At 44.8% G+C, this 21518-nt stretch overlaps 1 protein-coding gene across 8 annotated transcripts in view; it reads right to left on the reverse strand.

The window, feature by feature from the left end:
- The window catches only part of VWA3A (von Willebrand factor A domain containing 3A), a 68569-nt gene that overhangs the window by 13804 nt on the left and 33247 nt on the right, over positions 1-21518 (reverse strand). For 6 of the 8 annotated variants that reach the window (XM_058710892.1, XM_058710891.1, XM_058710893.1 and 3 more), the window contains 11 exons: positions 18461-18586; positions 15597-15732; positions 15384-15487; positions 13749-13829; positions 13241-13335; positions 11698-11817; positions 6142-6216; positions 5852-5996; positions 4898-5093; positions 1822-1892; positions 605-757 (listed from right to left, as the gene is read on the reverse strand). In XM_058710892.1, the coding sequence (XP_058566875.1) occupies positions 605-757; positions 1822-1892; positions 4898-5093; positions 5852-5996; positions 6142-6216; positions 11698-11817; positions 13241-13335; positions 13749-13829; positions 15384-15487; positions 15597-15732; positions 18461-18586 (1302 nt within the window). The remainder of the gene's footprint in view (positions 1-604; positions 758-1821; positions 1893-4897; positions 5094-5851; positions 5997-6141; positions 6217-11697; positions 11818-13240; positions 13336-13748; positions 13830-15383; positions 15488-15596; positions 15733-18460; positions 18587-21518) is intronic. The other 2 variants (XM_058710895.1, XM_058710896.1) reach the window with 2 other exon arrangements.

A 21518-nucleotide genomic window follows, 5' to 3' on the forward strand; every position in this document is an offset into this window, starting at 1 on the left:
ATCAGTGAAACACTGAAGAGCTCCAGGTATTTGCTGCTTCTGCTCACAAGCACTGTGGAGTCCGGGGTCATTCTGAGGTCCCTCTGATTTCTGCAGTGGGGTGGATATTTTAGGTAGGACAGGTTGGATCGGCTGTGATGGGGATAAGGCCCTAGCAGGCACAGGTCTACCCTCAGGGTCCTATCAGGCCCCTGCTAAGCCTTGGGCAGCAGTGGCTCCCATGGCAGCAGGAGCCCATTAGATACCCTTTGCCCAAACAGACCCTCCAGGATAAGCCCTTCTGCCTTACAGCCATCAGATGTAGCAGTGGGCGCCAATTCCATGGAGTTCTTAGTACCCGGCACAGGAATCAAGCTGAGATAGCCAGGCAGAGCCAAAGGTGGGTGGAGAGGAGGCCAGAGATGCCCCCAGAGCTGAGAAGCAGATCCCCCAGAAGAGGGGGAGCTGGAGGTACCCCCGGGACATTGACCACTGAGCACCCTGCCCCCACCCTGCTGGCCCTGGGGTCTGGGAGAGGGGCCTGGGTCATTTTAAGATCTAGGAAAGACCAGGAGACAAGGTGGCAACAAAATCCACGCTGTGTTATTAGGGAGGGGAGTCAAACCATTCTGGCCACCGAGGGAGCTGTGGGCTTGGAAGAATAGAGTTTCCTGGGCTGACTTCTTTGCTTGAACATCTTTGGTTTTTCTTTCAGGAGGGCTGAGCTTTCCACTTCTTTCCCAGACTGGTTCTTCAGTGAGGACACCAGTAAGGCACACTGCAATGGGGACTGGGCGGGTTAGCAGCACCCCAGCCACGGTGTGCCTCCAAGCAGGGGACAGACAGACAGAGTGCACATGCACATAACACACACACACACACACACACACACACACACAGCAGGAGAGACTGGGTCCATTGGCACCTCTGGGCTCCTGTTTCTGGGGCCATAAGCACTGTGGATCAAAACCATTAATTGTAAGTCCCATGTATGTAGGGTGTGGGATCCCTCAGGCACTGGGCTAGTTAATTCCCTGGGGGTCCCAAACCCTCGTGCCAAGAAAGCACGCCAACTATGCTTTTAGGGCAAGTGCTATTTAAAAAAAAAAAATTAATGTTTACTTATTTTTCAGAGAGAGAGAGGTGGGGAGGGGAAGAGAGGGAGAGGCAGACACAGAATCTGAAGCAGGCTCCAGGCTCTGAGATGTCAGCATAGAGCCCAATGAGGGGCTTGAACTCACGAACCACAAGATCATGACCTGAGCCAATATCAAGAGTTGGACACTTAACTGACTGAGCCACCCAGGTGCCCCCCTTCCTTGCCATTTTTAACAAGTATCAGTGCAATTTTTAATTTAATTTTTATTTTTATTAAAAATTTTTTTATTACATTTTTTTTTAACGCTTATTCACTTTTGAGAGACAGAGAAAGAGCGCAAGCAGAGGAGGGGCAGAGAGGGAAAGAGACACAGGATCTAAAGCAAGCTCCAGGCTCTGAGCTATCAGCACAGAGCCCGACGCGGGGCTTAAACCCACGAACTGTGAGATCCTGACCTGAGCCCAAGTCAGACGCTTAACCTACTGAGCCAGCCAGGTGCCCCCTGTGCAATGTTTTAAACACCAACCAGCACTGGCAGCTAGGAAGGGCTACAGAGGGATTCTACTCAGAGACCTCAGAAGGAGTATGGCCCTTCTGCCACCTTAATCGCAGACTTGTAGCCTCTGAAACGGTGAGAGAATAAATGTCTATTGCTTTAAGCCGCCTAATTTGTGGTACTTTATATGGCAGCCCCAGGGCACAAATAGAGAAGGGCAGTCGTTTGCCCCACATGTAAGGCATACCTTTTGGGAGTAGTTGAGAGCCTTTTCCATCTCAGACACGATGGCATTGATGTCATCGCTTTCGTAAATACCTGGAAGCAAGGCACATCGTGAGCATGGAGGAGGGGTGTAGATCATGAAGAACGTCCATATCTCTTTTATATGAGGGCTGTGTGGAGGTGACCTGAGCCCGAGGGGCAGGAAGGGGTCCTGATGGGCTGTGCTGACCAGGTCCCCCACCCCCCATCCCCACAGCCCCACCCAGTGGTGAAGGGGATGGGCAGGTACATTGAAGTTACCAGTAGTGGGGCCGGCCCCAGGACCCAGTGGCTTGCACCCAGCTGACTGCCTTCACCCAGAGGAAGGATGGGTTAGGAGTGATGGTCCTGCTATTCCAGTGAATAAGAAGACCCACCTTAGGGATTAAACTATCTAGTGTCTGTAGTGAATATTGGTGACTTATTTGAGAGGGACTGGAATGTAATGACTAAGAAGACAGACTCTGAAGTTGGCCTGCCTGGGTTCAAGTCCTGATTCCACCACTTACTAACCACATGCTTTTGGATTCTGTCTCAGCTTTCCCATCTGTAAAATGGGGATAACCTACTTCAGAGGATCATTGTGAGGAATCAATACTAATACATGCAAAATGCTTGGAACTGTGTCTGGCATATGATAACTATTCTAGAAGTGTGTCCTGTTATTAGCAATCATCACCGACAATAACTTCTATGTATATGCCCAATGCTTTTCATGGAAAGAGCTGGGAAACAGGGCCCCAGGGTTCCAGCCCCAGCTATGCCACTGATTTTGTACCACAGGTAACTCATGTCCTTGGGAGTCATTTCTTTGTTTCTAAATCAGAGAGGGTGGAATGTACTAGTGGGTCCTGAGCCTCAATCACTCCTGTGTCCCAGTCATGATTTTGCCTTATCTCCATACCACCTAATCCATTATCTGTATTATCGCTTTTGTTACTTAAAAGCATATATATGTATATATGTAATTGAGACATATATTATTGACATAATGTATCACATAATATGACATGATATTAGTTTCATGTGTACAACAAATAATTTTGTTCATCATACGTCTATCATAATGATCATCATAATGTCTATCTAACATACTTGAAAGTATATTTTAAAAAAGAAAACTTATGGGCATCTGGGTGGTTCAGTCGGTTAAGTGTCCAACTCTTGATTTTGGCTCAGGTCATGGTCTCACATTTCATGAGATCAAGCCCCATGTCAGGCTCTGCACTGACAGCACAAAGCCTGTTTGGGATTCTCTCTCTCTTTCTGCCCCTCCCCCGCTTGAGCTCGCTGGCTCTCTCTCTCTTTCTTAAAAATGAATAAATAAAAGTTTAAAAAAAAAAAGAAAAAAAATTTATGTCACTTTAGAAAACAGAAAGTTAGCACTTTTTTTAAAAAGTGTTTATTTATTTTTGAGAGAGAGAGAGAGAGAGAGAGAGAGAGAGAGACAGAGTGTGAGTGGGGGAGGGGCAGAGAGAGAGGGAGACACAGAACCCAAAGCAGGCTCCAGGCTCTGAGCTGTCAGCACAGGGCGTGATGCGGGGCTCGAACCCACGCACTGTGAGATCATGACCTGAGCCGAAGTCGAACTGTCAACCGACTGAGCCACCCAGGTGCCCTTGCACTTTTTTTTTTTAAACCTAATTTATTTATTCATTTTTAACTAGGCTCTAGGCCCAATGTGGGGTTTCAGCTCATGCCATGGATATCAAGAGTTGCATGCTCTACTGACTGACCTAGGCAGGCATCCTAGACAGTGAGTACTTTTTTTTTTTAAGTTTATTTAATTATTTTGAGAGAGAGAGGTAGGCACGAGTGGGGAAGGGGCAGAGAGAGAGGGAGAGGGAGAGGGAGAATCCCAAGCAGGCTTCATGCTGTCAGCACAGAGCTGGCTTGATCCCACAAACACTGAGATAATGGCCTGAGCTGCAATCAAGAGTTGAACTCTCAACTGACTGAGCCACCCAGGCACCCCAACAATTTCTTTTTTTGTGATAGTTGTAGGGGATCAGAATATGCATGCCATCCCAAAATACACCACTTTGGCATAGGATTATTTTGAGCTGAAGACAGTTGAGAAACAGTCAAAAAGTTCTCTACCCTCCTCCCACCTCCATTTGCCTAAGAGCAGGATGTAAATTTCCATTTTAGGGTGTCTCCCTCTGCCTTGCCAGGAAGAGGAGGAAAAGCACCGGAAACAACAAACAACCCTGGTTGTTACTAAAACAACCCTGACCTTCTGTTAGTCCCCTCCTTCTGTTTGCCTTCCCACAGTCTACCGCCCCTAACAGCCTAACCCCCTTTCCTTTGTCTTGTCATTTAAAAAAAAATTTTTTTTTTACTCTTTATTTATCTTTGAGAGAGAGAGACAGAGAGAGAGAGACAGAGCGTGAGCAGGGGAGGAACAGAGAGAGAAGGAGACACTGAATCCAAAGCAGGCTCCAGGCTCTGAGCTGTCAGCACAAAGCCCGATGCGGGGCTTAAACCCATGAACTGCGAGATCATGACCTGAACTGAAGTCGGACGCTCAACCGACTCAGCCACCCAGGCGCCCCTGTCTTGTCATTTCTTTACAAATGCCTTGTCCTTGGTTAAGACCCTATATTGGCCTTAACATATTTTTAAGTCAGGGCACCTGGCTGTGTCAGTAGGAAGATCCGTGCGACTCTTGATTTCAGGGTCATGAGTTCAATCCCCACACTGGGCGTGGAGTTTACTTAAAAATAAATAACTGAATAAGTAAGTAAATAAAATATTTTTAAGTAGGCTTGCTTTTTTCCCCTTTTTTCCTCTAAAAAATTGTGATAAAATATGCTTACCATAAAATTTACCATTTTAACCATGTTTTAAGGGTACAGTTCAGTGGCATTAAGTATGTTCATATTATCTTGCAATCCTCACCACCATCCATCCCTAGAATAGGAATTCTGCTTTTTCAAACGTGATTTTCACACGCCCTTTTTCTGGAACATATCTATGGCACAGGGAGCTATGTTGGTACCGAGACAACTTTCTGGAAGGAAAGAGGTGCAGGGGACTGCCAACACTCGTTCATGCACCTGTGTCTCCAAACCAGTGGAAACGTCCGGCCGTGGCCTGGGTGATCTCCCGGTAGGCGGCAGCTGTGTCGGTGCGGCTGGCATAGCGGGCAGGGGGCATGATGTCCATCTGGGGCTCGCCCACGTAGAAGAGACATATGTTCAGCTGGAGATCGCAGCCCCCACAGGCCTCAGCCATGTAGGCGCTGAGCATGGGCTGTGAGGGGAGAGAGGGCAGGAAGGCTCCACAGCTGAGGGCTCCTGTAGCGACTGGTTTCAGGTCAGTTGAGCCTAATCCTCTTTCTTCAGGGCCTGTTGTGTGCCTGGTCTAGTACTAGATGCTGAGGACAGAAGGATAACTGAGCTTGGGCCACAATTTCTCTGTCTTAATAGGTAAGGCCAGGGGGGTGGACCTGAGAGCCTGGCCATGACGAGTGTGGTCTAGGGACCAGAAGCATGGATGTCTCCCGGGAGCTCGACAGGAAGGCAGACTCTCAGGTCCCAGGCCAGGCCTTCGGGAACAAGGTCTGCATTTTCACAACATCCCCAGGTGACTTTTCTGCACATTAAAATCTACTTTGCGGGGGGTGGGGTGGGGGGGTGGGGCAGGGCCTGGGAGGCTCAGTTGGTTACGTGTCTGACTCTTGGTTTCGGCCCAGGTCGTGATCTCATGGTTTGTGGAGTCTGCTTGGGATTCTCTCTCTCCCTCTCTCTCTCTGCCCCTTCTCTGCTCTCTCTCTCTCTCAAAATATAAATAAACTTAAAAAAAATTTAAAATAATAAACTTTAAAAAATAAATAAAATAAATAAATAAAAAATAAATAAACTTAAAAAAAATTAAAAATAATAAATAAATACATAAATACATAAAATCAATCTAGTTTGGAAAATCATGCTGGGGAAACCCGTCTCTAGGCATTCACCTAGGGGAAGATGTGGGGTGCAGGAAGGATGCCCAGGACGAGGCCTACCCACCACGTCCTGGTCAGGGATGCCCCCTGTGAAGAGGTAGATGCCCTGAGATTGGTGACCGTCTTTGTCGTTGAAATCCACTTCCACAGCCTTCCGCAGGGCGCTGAGGACGTTCCTGCTGCCGTGACACTGCAGAGTCAGGGCCCACCTAGGAGGCAAGGAGGGCCTTGCTGAGGGAGGCTGGCTGTGAGGCCCCGGAGGGAGGTCGGGGATTCTGGTGGAGAGGGAGACAGAGAAAACAGCACCGCAGAGGCCGCCCTGCGACACAGCAGGTGCCTCTGACAGTCACCTACCGCCAGGCGCTCTGCAAGTTTTCGTGGTTCACGGCAACCATCTCTGGCCTCCAGCTTTCTATTGTGCTTCCAAACCTTGGCGGGGAAGGAAAGAGGGTGTGTTCTTAAGCAGGAGATCTGGCCACTCTACACCCCAGGTCTTTGGGCTCCCAGGTCTTTTTGGGGAGCAAAATTCTGACTACACCGAAAAATGCTAGGATGTCCCTGGCCTGGGCCAGCCACCAGATTTCCTTGCTGGTCCTGACGTGTCACAGTACGTTCCCGGTATGAGCAGAGCTGAGGGGCTGTCAGTGGAGACACAGAGCCAGGACCAGCGATGGCCAGGGTTCCTTTCTGACACCAGCTCCCTTCTCTGGGTGAACTCCCCGCCCCCAAAGGAGAGAGTCATTTCCCCCTTTTTAAATCCCCCTAGCACTGATTCAGCCCCATAACTCATTTTTTTCACTCTGTCTGCACGATAGTTTTTAATTAAGAAAAAAAAAAATGCATCATCTCATTTTCCCAGGAGGCAGAATTTAAATCCTTGAGAAGAGGACTGGTTGCCTTTCTCAAAGGCAATCCCTTTTCTAGCTCAAGATTAAGTCTTCTACCTGATCTTTTGAGACCTGCCCACAGACGTCTCCCTCCCCCTCAAACTCCTTCCTCCTCTCTATTCCACTCTTCCCCCTTGTCTCTGTGAATGTTCAAGCCTATTCTTTTTTTTTTTTTTTAAGTTTATTTCTTTATTTTGAGAGAGAGAGAGAATCCCAGGCAGGCTCTGCACTGTCAGCACAGAACCTGATGCAGGGCTGGAACCCATGAACCATGAGATCATGACCTGAGCTGAAACCACGAGTCAGACACACATAACCAACTGAGCCACCCAGGCACCCCAAGCCTGTCCATTCTCAAAAATAACTTCCTCTTTCTACCAGGGACTCTCTATTAGCCACTTCTCTTTTGTATGTATGGACGGGCTCCCTGGAAAAACAATGTCGCAGCATCTCCTTACTCCTCAACCCACTGCAGTCAAGCTTCTGGTAGGTTCTCTGGCAAATATTAACAATGACCTTGTTCATGATCTCACCATCCTGAGATGGAGCACTGCCTCTTCAGCACGCCGACAGTGCAGAGCCTGCTTCAGATTCTCTCTCTCAAATTCTCAGTCTCACACACACTGCCCCTTGCACACTTTCTCTTTCTCTCTCTCTCTCAAAATAAACAAATAAAACTTAAAATAAAACCAATGACCTTCTTCCCCCTCATGAAAATATGTATTGTAGTTGGATAATAAATCCTAAATTACAACTGGATAAAAATTTTAACAACATCCAGAGAGTGAAAATTTGTCCAATTTTATTCCTCAGAAAAAAATTCTGTTAACTTTTTACTCTATATTCTTTCAGATTAAAAAAAAAAGAAGCATAGGTGTGCCTGGCTGGTTCAGTCTGTAGAGCATGAGACTCTTGATCTCAGTTGTAAGTTCGAGCCCCATGATGGGTGTAGAGATTACTTATAAATAAATAAAATCTTTAAACTAAATTTAAAAAATAAATGTGTAAAACTTGTCAAATCACTGAGTTGTACCCCTGAAACTAACTAACATTGTGTGTCAACTATACTTTAAAAAAAAAACACAGAAGAGGTAAATATATATTTACAGAAATGGAATTATACAGTACATACTATTTGTAATCTACCTGTTCCCTTTCGTTGGGACTTACGGAGGACATTTTTCTAAATGCACACATGTAACTCTCCCTCATTCTTTTGAATAGTTGCACTGTCAGGATTGTTTTACCAATTTTTCCAAGGGTCATGCAGTTTGTTTCCAGGTTTATCCGTGTTAGACTGTACTGAACAACCCAGCATGGTTATCTCTGTACACTTGGCTTTGTATTCTCTTCAGATAATATATAAAGGTTTAATTGAGGGAATGAAGAATATATACTTAAAAATTTAATACAAGGGCTATACCAAATTACACTTCTACTGACAGTTTCCAAGAGTGCCCTTCTTACTGCATCATCACCAGCACTGGGCACTGTTATTATTTTAAACCTTTTAAATATTCAGTTGCCAAACTGAATTCCAAAATCCTATATCTCATTGTTTTGTTACCAGTGAGCTTTACTGTCAAATTCAGTAGATTCCTTCATTCTTCCCCTTCCTGCTTTTCTTCTGCAGGATCAAACTCTGTTTCTTTCTGAGACTTCGCTTCTCAATACTACTCTCTCCTCGTTTTCCTCCTACCTCTCTGCTGCTCCTCTCCTGTGTTTCTCTGGTTCCCTCCAAATGTCAGTGCCTCATCAGTTCTGTCTTTGGTTGTCCTCTCTCACCTTCACATCTCCACAGGTGCAATTCATGCACTTCTGTGTGTGGAACCACATAACCAGAATATTGATGGCTTGCTTCCTGTGCTTCCTGGCTAGCACTCCTCAATGGAACCCCTACAAAGACATCTCCTCTTGGAAATCTCCAACTCTACTTGGTTAAAACTATCTTCTGCTTCCAAGATCTGCTCCATCTGGGCTATCCTCTCTTCACTGTCCTCTCACCCTCTATAGCCACATGGTAACGACGCTTTGCGGATTCTAACTCTGCAATGGCTCTCACACGCATCCCTTCCTCCATCACCATGGCCAACAGTTCAAGCCTACTCCACACTAGTGCAGACCACTGGAGCGGTCCAAATGGCCTCCATCCCTTTAATGCGTCCTTCGCACTGTGACTTGAGCATTCAAGATCCGCTCATCTTATGACCTTGCTTAAAATCCTTTAATGCCTATATGTCCTGTAGTACAAAAGCTCCTGAGCACATCTTCTATGTATAAATTCTCCATCACCTGTTTTATTCTGTCATGCACAATCTCTCTTTCTCACCCTGTAACCTACTGAACTCCCTGATGGCCCCCCAAATTTCCATAGTCTCCGTTCCAACACAATATACAACGTTCCACAGTTCCAACACCTGTATGCCTCATGTTGTTCCCTTTGCCAAAAATGCCTTTCCTCCCCACTGCCCCCATCATTCACATGTGCTAGGCAAACACCTGCTCATTTGATAAGACTTGGCAAAAGGGTCACTTCCTCTGTGAATATTTTCTGACCTAACTCTGCTCAGGCAGGATGGTCTGATCCTGCCTTCTACCTATTTCTGTAGAAAACAGTTAATAACACTTATTTTAACATGCCTGTCTCCCTCTACCAGACCCCAAGTTCCTTGAGAACAGGTATTATGTGCATGCACTTCTGTATCCCCAATGCTGAGCGTAGTGATTGGCACAGAGCAGGCTTTCAATAAAAGTTTGTTGAATAAATGGATGGATAAATTAATGAAAACATTGCCTAATATGTATCTCTAAGCATTTTTTTCTGTAACATTTATTAGAAAAAGATTAGGCTCTGGTACAGAATAATATATAATATTAACCACTGTCTTAATTGATTTAGAATACTCTCTATTTGAGAGGCACCTGGGTAGCTCATAGCTCAGTCAGTTAAGCATCTGATCTCAGCTCAGGTCATGATCTTACAGTTCCTGAGTTTGAGCCCCGCATCAGGCTCTTCACTGACAGCTTGGTGCCCGGAGCCTGCTTTGGATTCTGTCTCTCTCTCTCTCTCTCTCTCTCTCTCTCTCTCTCTCGCCCCTTCCCTGTTCACGCTCTCTCTCTCTCTCAAATTTAATAAACATTTAAAAAAAATACTCCCTATTTGATATGAAGTGATACAAAAATGTATAGTTCAAGTGGGTTCCTTTTCTTTGTCCCCTAATTAGTGAAAAAGGAATGCCATTAAAATAAATATATAAAACTATATATATATTTGAATTATATATAGCTATATATATAAATTAGATGTGACTATATATAATACATAATTTAAATATATGTATATATAGTTATAATTTAAATTATATATATAACTATACATACATATAGTTAATTTATATAACTATATATATAACTGCATATAATTTAAGTTATATATAGTTACATATAATTTTCTTTAAGATTTTATTAAGTAATCTCTACATTCAATGTGAGGCTCAAACCCACAACCCCAAGATCAAGAGTTGTATGCTCCACTGACTGAATCAGCCAGGCACCCCAGTTGTATATAATTTTTAAAATATATATGGGGGCACCTGGGTTGCTCAGTCAGTTGAGCATCTGACTTTGGCTCAGGTCATGATTTCACAGTTTATGAGTTCGAGCCCTGCGCTGGGCTCTGGGCCAACAGCTCAGAGCCTGGAGCCTGCTTCGGATTCTGTGTCTTCCTCTCTCTCTGCCCCTCCTTTGCTCATGCTCTGTCTCTCAAAATTGAACAAATGTTAAAAAAAAATGTTTTTTGGGGCGCCTGGGTGGCTCAGTAGGTTGAGCGCCTGACTTTGGCTCAGGTCATGATCTCACAGCTCTGTGGGTTCGAGCCCCACATTGGGTTCTGTGCTGATGGCTCAGAGCCTAGAGCCTGCTTTGGATTCTGTTTCTCCCTCTCTCTGCCCCTAACCCACTTGCATTCTGTCTCTGTCTCTCTCAAAAATAAATAAACATTAAAAAAAATTAAAAAAAATTTTTTTTTAAATATATATTTTAAGGGCACCTGGGTGGCTTAGTAGGTTAAAGCATCTGACTCTTGATCTTGGCTCAGGTCGTGGCCCTGAGGTCATGGTTCGTGAGATCGAGTCCTGCATTGAGCTCTGTGCTGACAGCATGGAGTCTGTTTGGAATTCTCCCTCTCTCCTTCTCTCTGTCTCTCTGCCCCTCCCCTGCTTACTCTTTCTCTCTCTTTTTTTTTTTTTTTTTAACGTTTTACTTATTTTTGAGACAGGGAGAGACAGAACATAAACAGGGGAGGGTCAGAGAGAGGAAGACACAGAATCTGAAACAGGCTCCAGGCTGTCAGCACAGAGCCCGACACAGGGCTCGAACTCACGGACCGCGAGATCATACCCTGAGCCGAAGTCGGCCGCTTAACCGACTGAGCCACCCAGGCGCCCCTCTTTCTCTCTCTTAAAATAAATAAATATGTTTAAAAATATGTCTATTTTATATATAATATTGATATTTTAAAGTATATATCAAATTATTTATATATATCATTTAAATATATAGAATTATATATTATATAGTTACACATAATTTAAACATATATAGTTATATATATATAAGTCTATATAATTAACATTTGGGATTGGAATCCTAAACGTTTGGCATATTGGGTCTTGCTAGACATGTACCGAGACTGGGGCATGCCCGGGGCCCTTCTTTTTCTCTTTCATGTTTATCAGCTCAGAATCCAAATGGGGCAATGGGCTGAGTTACTTTATCTTGGCTGATCAAGCTGTGTGTTTTGGGGCCACTTACACCTTCGCCCCAGTGGGACTGTCCTGCAACCATTTAATTATTCAGTACCCCAAACAAGATGATTCAAATCAGATAAGCTGATGGCCATCCTAGGATGCTGGGTGCTGGTAACATCTGTCATCCAGCCACCTGCTGGGAACCTCAGCCCAGCAGTGGCACAGAGCACCCGTGCCCCCTGCCCCCAGCCCCCCACCGGGACCTAGGAGCCTACGCGATGAGGTTGAAGCAGTCCTTGTTGGACAACTGCTCCTCCAGCAGAAGCCGCAGGGAGTGCTGGATATGAATAATGTACATGGAATTGGTCACAGAGATATCCAGCAGTATAACCACCCTAAAAAGAAACACAAGCTTTAAGAAGAGAACCGAATCTCTCAGATAATGTTTATTTTGTTCCATTTTACTATTTAAAGTTTTTTCCAGGGGAATTCTACATGCCAAACTTACAGCTGGCCAAAATCTTTTCCATGGTGTGAGGTCAATAGGAGTGGGTTTACAACAGTAGACTAAGGGGATCGTGGAAGCTTCTCTCCCAGGGGCTCCCATCATGGAGTAAAGTCACATCAGGGTGGAGATGGTTTAAGGGGTGGGGGATGCCTGGAGAGCAGGCATTTCCCTGCTTTAAAGCCCTAGCATTCAATATTATTCTAGATTGGGGTCTCCGAAGGGGAAACAGAAACAAGGTAAGCAAATTAGATGGGGAATTAGGTGTATCTGAGCCTCTGGGGAAATAAATGCATCTTTTTGTGACCTTTCTCTTTTTTAAGATCCTTAGCCCCATCTGGTCTTCTTTCACGACCTCAAATCATTTCCCAACTCCACCTTCTACTCTCATTTTGAGACAGCAATTATGGATAGCAGGAGCAAATCCTCTGGATTTAGAGTCAGAGTTCCACTTCCTGTGTGACTTAGGCAAGTCACAAAACCTCTCTGATCCTTCATATATTTAACTAGGAACTAGGTTAGTTTTGAGAATTAAATGATTGAATAGTATAGTACTTTGTAAGTGGGAATGCATCCAATAAGGTATGGAACGGTAAGGATAGCTATCATGGTTGCCAACTGTTTCTCCCTACGCAGAATCTATTACCTCCTGTCACGACAGCATCTTGATTTTCCTTCGGAAAACTCCTCTGCCTCTTTCAGGCCATTTGAATTGGGTGAAACAGAACCACCCTAAGCGTGAAGGGTGGGCATTTGACTTCTGGCAATTAGAACATCAAACCTCCCAGGCCAGAGTTGAATAGCCCATCGATGGACCCCTACTCCAAGCCTGGGAGTGCTAAACTGGTAGAAAGCAAGCCAGGAGTTTTAGGTGGCTATCCTGCTACCTGGATGGGTAAAGCCTGCCTGAAAACAAAGCCAAAAGGGAAGGAAGTAGAGCCGAGAGACGGAGAAAGATTCCTGACACACGTGAACCCCTGGATGGAGCCATACCTGAAGACAGCAATCAAATCTATTTTAGAATTTTCAGTTACCTTAACCAGACCTCCCTGTTTTGTTTAAGCCAATTTGCATTTAGTTTCTGTGGCTTTTTAACTGAAAGAATCCTAAGTAAACACAACGATGATACACAATTATTGATATTGATGATGGTAGTGGTGACTTTTTCCTCCAAGGATTCTGCTGAGTGATTGTTGATCCTTATCTAAGTGGTAGTTTCTGATGCTACCAACAGGGAATTCATGAGCTGGATGAGTGTGTATGTCACACACCAGACTCACAAAGGACAAGAACACTACTTTGAGGGAAGTTACCTTTTTTCACAGACGGTGCCCCAGATTCTTCTGCTGGCCAAGGAGAGCCACTCGATCCGCCTCTCATACATCCGCATAGCTCTGCTGAGCTGTTTCTGTAAACCCACAGGCCACAGAGTGAGTGACAGATCAAAGGATGGCTGGTTAAAGGGTCTGTGTGGGGAAGGTTGGCTTCTGGGAATGAGGTGTCAAGGTCATGGGTATCCAGGCAGTATAAACATTCCACTAAATCATTGATGAGTCTGCCACAAGACCAGGAAGTTCAAATATTTCATTGCCTCAGATGGGAGAGGCAGTAGATCTTGCCCCAAAAGATTAGAGACTTTTGTTTGACAGGTTCCTCCCTGGGAAACAAGTGTAGAAAGCTCCAGCGGTACCTGGAGGCAGAGAACAGTTTCTGTTTATAAGAGGGAGTTCAGTCAATGGTTTTGGGTCTCCACATTCCATGGTGCCTTCCTCACATTCTCTCTTATACCACATATTCTGACCTATTGGACCCATTACTAACCTGGTACTCATAGAGGAAGGGCGGATCCACATGAACATTCTTCACTGTCCCATCATGCCATTCAAATTGTACCATTGCCTTCTGCATTCAGGTGTTGCCAGGATGGGCAGCAGGTGAACAGAGCACATGTGGGGAATGACTGTAAGTTTAATTTGGGTGCTGGGCTCTCCAAATCAGATGCATAAGAGGGAAGTGGGCTTTGAGCACATCTGGGGGTGGGTTATGCCTCCCTAGTCATTGCCATGCCTGGAGGTGACAGAAGTCCTTCAGGACAGTGGTCCCTGAATCCACCATGCCTGACAGCCAGCCAGGCTCCCTTCTGGGGAGGCTCTTACAAACAGCAGGGTCTTGATTACAAGATATGGCTGGAAGTTTTGTAATAGGATAGTTGGAGACCTTGAAACATACTGGCCATGGGCTCATAGGCTTAGAAACCCAGATAGACCTTCATGGACCCTTTGAAAATCTAATTTTTCGTCTTCTGCCAAGTTGTCTAATTTTTCATCCTCTGCCAAGATGGATGACCACCTGGTCATTCATCAATCCACTGCTACAATTATCTATCCCACTTCCCTTTCATTCTTCCATCTTTCCATTGATGTTTCTCTTTACCTATTATTCCGTCCTTCAATTTCTCCATCCTTTCGTTGTACTTTAATCCTTTCACCTTTTTTAATTCTGTCATTCATCCTTCTATTTTTCCTTTTCCATACTTCCATATGGAAGTTTACATTTCCATCCATCCATCCACCCATCACCCATCCATCCACTCATCCAACTAACCAACCAACCAACCAACCAACCAACCAACCAACCAAACATCCATCCATCCTTTTATCTATTCATTTATCATCACCATTTCTTTCTATCCATCCATTCATTCTTTTCCTTCTTTTTTCTATCCTTCCTTCCACCCAGTTAGCCATCTGGGAAATATTCATTGACTGCTTAGTTGTACTAGATAATGGGGATACAGGGTTGGAGAACAGAGTTTGTTCTTTTGGTTAATGTGTTTTTTTATTATTTATTTTTGAGAGAGAGAAAGAGAGCATAAGTGGGGGAGGGGCAGAGAGAGAGGGAGACACAGAATCTGAAGCAGGCTCCAGGCTCTGAGCTGTCAGCACAGAGCCCAATGTGGGGCTCGAACTCATGAGATCATGACCTGAGCTGAAGTCAGACTCTCAGCTGAATGAGCCACACAGGCATCTCATGAGTTTGTTCTTTTAAAGGCTCATACGCCATTGGGGGTTTAGACACATAACAAGTACACATATTAACGCATTATAAGAGCTGGAGCAGAAGCTGTACCAGGTACAGTGAGGATACAAGGAAAGTGAGTGTGTTCTGAGTGCACAGAGGAAAACCTTCAAGGAGGAGGTAACTATAGTACCTGACTTGCTCCCTCTTATCCCATCTCCCAAGTCCATTTTTCAAATCTTTGCAAAATAGCAGTTGGGATAGATCTGATGAGAGTTCTGCAGTCCTGGGTGGAAAGCTTAAAACGCACTACAGACCTTTAGACCCCTACTCCCTGTGATCTGACTTATTACTCTTATTTCTTGAACATTTAAGAAGGGAAATGTCACAAAAGCGCCCCCCTGCAGAAGACTGGAGAGAACTCTGACTCTGAGTTACCTCATAGATAGATGAAGATACTGTTTTCTGGAGAATAGGCACAAATTCCTCCACGGGAGAGAATGCATTGGGTGCCAGAACCTGATAAAGACTTAGTTTTCTGGCTGTAAAAATAAATAGTGGGGTGTGAGATACAACCCTTGGAGCCCCAGAGGATTCATGACTTTTAGTTAGTCACCTGAGTCCTGGGTTCTGCCCTCATTGGGGACTTACCTTTTAGGCCATTGATCTTTAGCCATTCTGCAGAAGTCTTCTCCAAGTTTGGGAACTCAATTGTGAGGGGACCCTCATGCTTTGGGGGTTTAGGCAAGAGACCTGTGAGTGGCCCTTTTGCAGTCTCTGTGGAAATCTAAATTAAATTTAAAAGCCCTCATTACAAAATCACATTTTAGAGCTTGGAATCCCTAGTCTCCCCGACCCACCCCATTCCCCTAAGTGGAGCATCTGAAAATATTACCTGGCAAATTAAGGCAATTCTGCCTTCCCCTCCCACCATCCCCACCCCCTTCTCTGGAGATTGCTAGAATCCAGAGTAAGAAGATGTCCCCAGCAATTTGCTTCCTCTTTGATTTGTCCATCCTCTTGGCCCCTTCCCCACCCTTACCATCAAGATCGGCACCTTGGACTTCAAGATGACAGATGGCCCTTCCGTGGGCTCCTAACACAAGGCTTTGAAGAAGTAAAAAGTAACTCCTACACCAGATCATTTCAGGAGCCCTGATCTGGCCCAGCTTCCCCTCACCCACATTTACAAACTGAAAACCTGAGGTTCTGAGATATTAAGTCATAACTCATGTATAAATAAGACACAGCAATTCCCAAACTTTGGACACTTGAGCACTGCCTTCATGAATTTTGCTGTATCTGAGTACCACTGTACTGTTTAGAATTTTTAAAAAAAATTTATTTTAAAGTAATCTCTACACCTAATGTGGGGCTCAAACTCACAACCCCGAGATCAAGAGTGGCAAGCTCCACTGACTGAGGTAGCCAGGTGCCTCTAGAATTTTTTTAAAAATAAATCAACCGGGGCGCCTGGGTGGCTTGGTCGGTTAAGCGTCCGACTTCGGCTCAGGTCACGATCTCGCCGCCCGTGAGTTCGAGCCCCACGTCGGGCTCTGTGCTGACCGCTCAGAGCCTGGAGCCTGTTTCAGAGTCTGGGTCTCCCTCTCTCTCTGCCCCTCCCCTGTTCATGCTCTGTCTCTCTCTGTCTCAAAAATAAATAAACGTTAAAAAAAATTTTTTTTTAATAAATAAATAAATAAATCAACCATGGGGGCACCTGGGTGGCTTAGTCAGTAGAGCATGTGACTCTTGATTTTGGAGTTGTGAGTTGGAGCCCTACACTGGGTAGAGAGATTATTTTAAATTTATTTATTTATTTATTTATTTATTTATTTATTTATTTATTTATTTTAATGAGCGTGAACAGGGGAGGGGCAGAGGGAGGAAGACAGAGAATCAGAAGCAGGCTCCAGGCTCCCAGCTGTCAGCACAGAGCCCGATGCAGGACTCGAAACCACAAACTGCGAGATCATGACCTGAGCCCAAGTTGGACGCTTAACCGACTGAGCCACCCAGGAGCCCCTAGAGATTATTTTTAAAAATTAACTCTTTTGGGTGCCTGAGTGGCTCAGTTGGTTAAGTGTCTGACTTCTGCTCAGGTTATGATCTCACAGTTCTGTGATGGTTCTGTGGGTTCGAACCCCGCATCTGCTGTCAGTGCAGAGCCTATTTTGGATCCTCTGTCTCTCTCTCTCTCTCTGCCCCTCCCCAGCTCACACATGTGCATGCTCTCTCTCTCTCTCTCAAAAATAAAATAAACATTAAAAAATCTTTTTAAAGAATGAAATAAATCAAATATGTAATATTAAAGCCTTTAAATTATTAATTGGATTTCATTTAAAAAATTGATTCCCTTTTTGTACCTAAATAATTTTAGAAAGAAGATGTATTACAACAATAATGAGCTTGTTTTAAATACATATTAGAAAAATTAAACCATATACCTTGCAAACCGTAAGTAATGCATGTATTGCATTTTGGGAAACTCCTGGAAAGGTTGTGGTGCCAGACAGACCTGGGTTTAATTGAAACTTGATCTGTCTCTAATCTCTCGGGTCTGAGGCAAATTATTTAGCCTTGTAAGTTCAGTTTCCTCATCAGTAAAATGGGGATAATAATACATCTGCAGCAGACTGTTGTTTTTAAGATAAGATAAGACATTTAAAGAGTTAAGCATGGTGCCTATCTTAGAATGGGCACTCTGTAGAGAGTTATTCTACTTATGATACGAATAGCTGTTATGATTTATAGAGACTAAATAGAAAAGCTGGAGCTAAAATGTAAGGTTCCAGTTTCTAGGTGCTGTGTTTCTTCTATTGTGTCCAACCAGGCCAAGATGTCTTCTATGACACAGCCACATGTTCATTTGGTGAAGCAATAAATGCATTCTCTGTGCCTTCTGTTCACAGTTAAGTTTCTGCACAGTCTAAACAGCTCATTGCTTTTTTTTTTTTTAAGTTTTATTTATTTAAGTAATCTCTACACCCAACATGGGGCCCGATCTCATAACCCTGGGATCAAGAGTCGCACGCTCCTCTGACTGAGCCAGCCGGGCGCCCCTCAGCAGCTGATACCTTTTATGGTGCTGCGTCCATGAGCTGGCTGCGTTACTTTACTGATGTTACATTAGTGGAGTCACCAGGCAGGGACGTTTGCCCTGAATGAAGTGCTGGGTGCCGAAGACTATCTTCAAGATGGCCCACTCAGTGTGGCTGAGGTTTCTGTCCTTCTCCAAATTGGGGTGAAGGGAGGGGACAGTGATAGATGGGAAGGGTGGCAGGAGCCTGCTGGCCTTTCTCTGAAATCCATTTTTCAGCTAGAAAATCCATCAGGATCCTTCCAGCACAGTGGAAGGCCCACCCGGCTCAGGGGTGTCAGGTACAGCGGAGGGCACGGCTTTGCCTTGTTTTTCTTTAGCACATGGGGGCCTTGGCAGCCATGCCCTCAGGGAGACGGGTGAGAAAGGAGAATGGAGTGAGGCCAGTTCCAAAATCTTCACCTACACCACCTACCTCCTTCATCATGCCCGTTAGCTCCTCATAGGGGGTCCTGTTGCACAAGGCTTGGATGTGGCTCAGGAGGCTCTGGGCCTTCTGGATTTCTGCCAGGAGCTGGTCCATGTCCCAACTGGTATAGACCTGGGGGTAGCAGGAGTAATCAGCTATTAGAGGTCATTTGGCTACTAGCAATGGCCAAGGCAGGTCAAGCAGCCATGTAATTTCCCAAAGCTAAGTGTCAGATTGTTTAAACCAGACGTTATCAAGTAGGGTCCATTGGGGTGCCTGGATGGCTCAGTCAGTTAAGGGTCTGACTTCAGCTTAGGTCATAATCTTGTGGCTCATGAATTCAAGCCCTCTAATGGGCTCTGTACCACCAGTGCAGTGCTTGGGATTCTCTCTCTCTTCCTCTCTCTCTCTGCCCCTTCCCCACTTGTGTGCTCTCTCTCTGAAAATAAGTATATAAACATTAAAAAATAAGATAAACTAGGATCCATGTGTTAGATACAGCCTGCAAATGTGTTGTGTTCCATTTCTATGGTATTGGTCTGCAGCATTTTTATTTTTTTTTAATTTTTTTAATGTTTATTTTTGAGAGAGAGAGAGAGACAGAGTGTGAGCAGGGGAGGGACAGAGAGAGGGAGACACAGACTCTGAAGCAGGCTCCAGGCTAGCAGCACAGAGCCCGATGCAGGGCTCAAACTCACATACCTCGAGATCATGACCTGAGCCAAAGTTGGAAGCTTAACCAACTGAGCCACCCAGGCACCCCTGAAGTATTTTTATTTTTATTTTTTTAATTTTTTTTTTTAACGTTTATTTATTTTTGAGACAGAGAGAGACAGAGCATGAACGGGGGAGGGTCAGAGAGAGGGAGACACAGAATCCGAAACAGGCTCCAGGCTCCGAGCCATCAGCACAGAGCCCGACGCGGGGCTCGAACTCACAGACCGTGAGATCATGACCTGAGCCGAAGTCGGACGCTTAACCGACTGAGCCACCCAGGTGCCCCTATTTTTAAATAACTGAAGGGTTTTCCAACCTTAAAGATACGAAGGAACACTTTACACCCACTGGGTTGGCCATAAACGTAATTTAAAGAGGACTTGAGCAAGCATTGGTGAGGATGTGGAGAGTTGGAGCCCTGTGCACTGCTGGTAGGGATGTAAAATGGTGCAGCTTCTGTGGAAACCAGTTTGGCACTTCCTCAAAGAATCGGACACAGAAATACCACATAACCCAGCATTTCCACTTGTAGGTCTATAACCCCAAATCATTGAGAACAGGAACTCAAGAGACTTGTACACCAATGTTCACAGCAGTTCACAACAGCCCAAGGGTGGAGACAACCCACATGTCCATCAACTGATGCATTAACAAAAGGTGGTACATCTAGAAAATGGAATATTCTTCAACCACGAAAAAGAATGAAGCTCTGAGACAAGCTACAACATAGATGAACCCTGAAAGCATTACACTAAGCAGGGGTGCCTGGGTGGCTCAGTTGGTTAAGCTTCTGACTTTGGCTCTGGGCATGATCTCATGGTTCATGGGTTTGAGCCCTGCATCGGGCTTTGTGCGAAAGCCCATAACCTGGAGCCTGCTTCCGATTCTGTGTCTGCCTCTCTCTCTGCCTCTCTCTCTGCCCCTCCCCCGCTCACACTCTTTCTCACTCTCAAAAATAAAAAAAAAAAAAAGAAAATATTATGCTAACTGAAAGAAGACAAATACAAAATGTATATGATTCCATTTATATGAAATATCCAGAATAGGTGAATCCATAGAGATGGGAAGCAGATTGGTAGTTTCCAGAGGGCTGTGGGGGAGGGGAAAGAGGGAGGAACTGCTTAATGGGTACAGAATTTTCTTCTGGGGGGGATGAAAATGTTTTGGAACTGGATAAAGTTGGTGGTTGCACAACATAGTGAAAATACTAATTGTTCACTTTATTTTTTTTTAAGTTTATTTATTTATTTTGAGAGAGAACGAGAGCAGGAGAAGTGCAGAGAGACAGGGAGAGAGAATCCCAAGCAAGCTCTGCACTGTCAGCATGGAGCCTGATGTGGAGCTCGAACTCATGAACTGTGAGATCATGACCTGAGCCAAAATCAAGAGTTGGACACTCAACTGACTGAGCCCCCTAAGTACCCTTAATGGTTCACTTTAAAGTGGTTCACTTGATGTTATGTGAATTTCACCTCCAGTTTTAAAAAAATGTAAAGGAGTCACACATACACACAAATCCCGATTTCCAGCTCTTGAAAAATCCTAAGACCTGGCGGCACTGGGGTCACATTCCTCCAGAGCAACAGCGGGCTGGGGCTGAGCAGAGGCACCTCTCTAGACGGGGCATGTGCTGCCTTGTCCTCCGAGCCCCACACACTCTCTGCTCCCCGCCCCCCACACTCCATCGGAGTCAGCTGTAGGGTTTTGTTATCCTTCTATTGTTGTTTTGCTCATATTAAAAGAAGACAGGGTGCCTCAGCGGCTTAGTTGGTTAAACCTCCTATTCTTGATTTCAGCTCAGGTCATGATCTCATGGTGCCTGAGATCAAGCCCCACATCGAGTTCTGCGCTAACAGCGTGGAGCCAGCTTGGGATTCTCTCTCCCTCTCTCTCCCTCTCTCAAAAATAAATAAACTTTAAAAAAAAAAAGAAGAAGGCAATGAAATTTGTTGTAGCCTATCTCTCTCAAGGGCAGAAAAACAACAGAGAAGCCAAGAGGGCTACAGGTTTTAAGATAAAGGAATTTATTTTTAAGTTTGTTTGTTTGTTTGTTTAGAGAGTGCAAGCGCCTGACACAGGGCTCGATCTGACAAACTGTGAGATCATGACCTGAGTCAAAATCAAGAGTTGGACACTTAACCGATTGAGCTACCCAGGCACTCCTCTATTTTTTTTTTTTTAAGATTTTATTTTTAAGTAATCTCTACACCCAACATGGGACTTGAACTCACAACCCTCCGATCAAGAGTCACATGCTCCACCAACTGAGCTAGCCAGGTGCCCCAAGATAAAAGATTTCTTAAATCAGCCAGTTTCATTCATTTACTGTACCGTCCTAGCCCCTGTA

Source organism: Neofelis nebulosa, chromosome 18 (assembly GCF_028018385.1).
Source record: "Neofelis nebulosa isolate mNeoNeb1 chromosome 18, mNeoNeb1.pri, whole genome shotgun sequence".
Taxonomy (NCBI): Eukaryota; Metazoa; Chordata; class Mammalia; order Carnivora; family Felidae; genus Neofelis; species Neofelis nebulosa.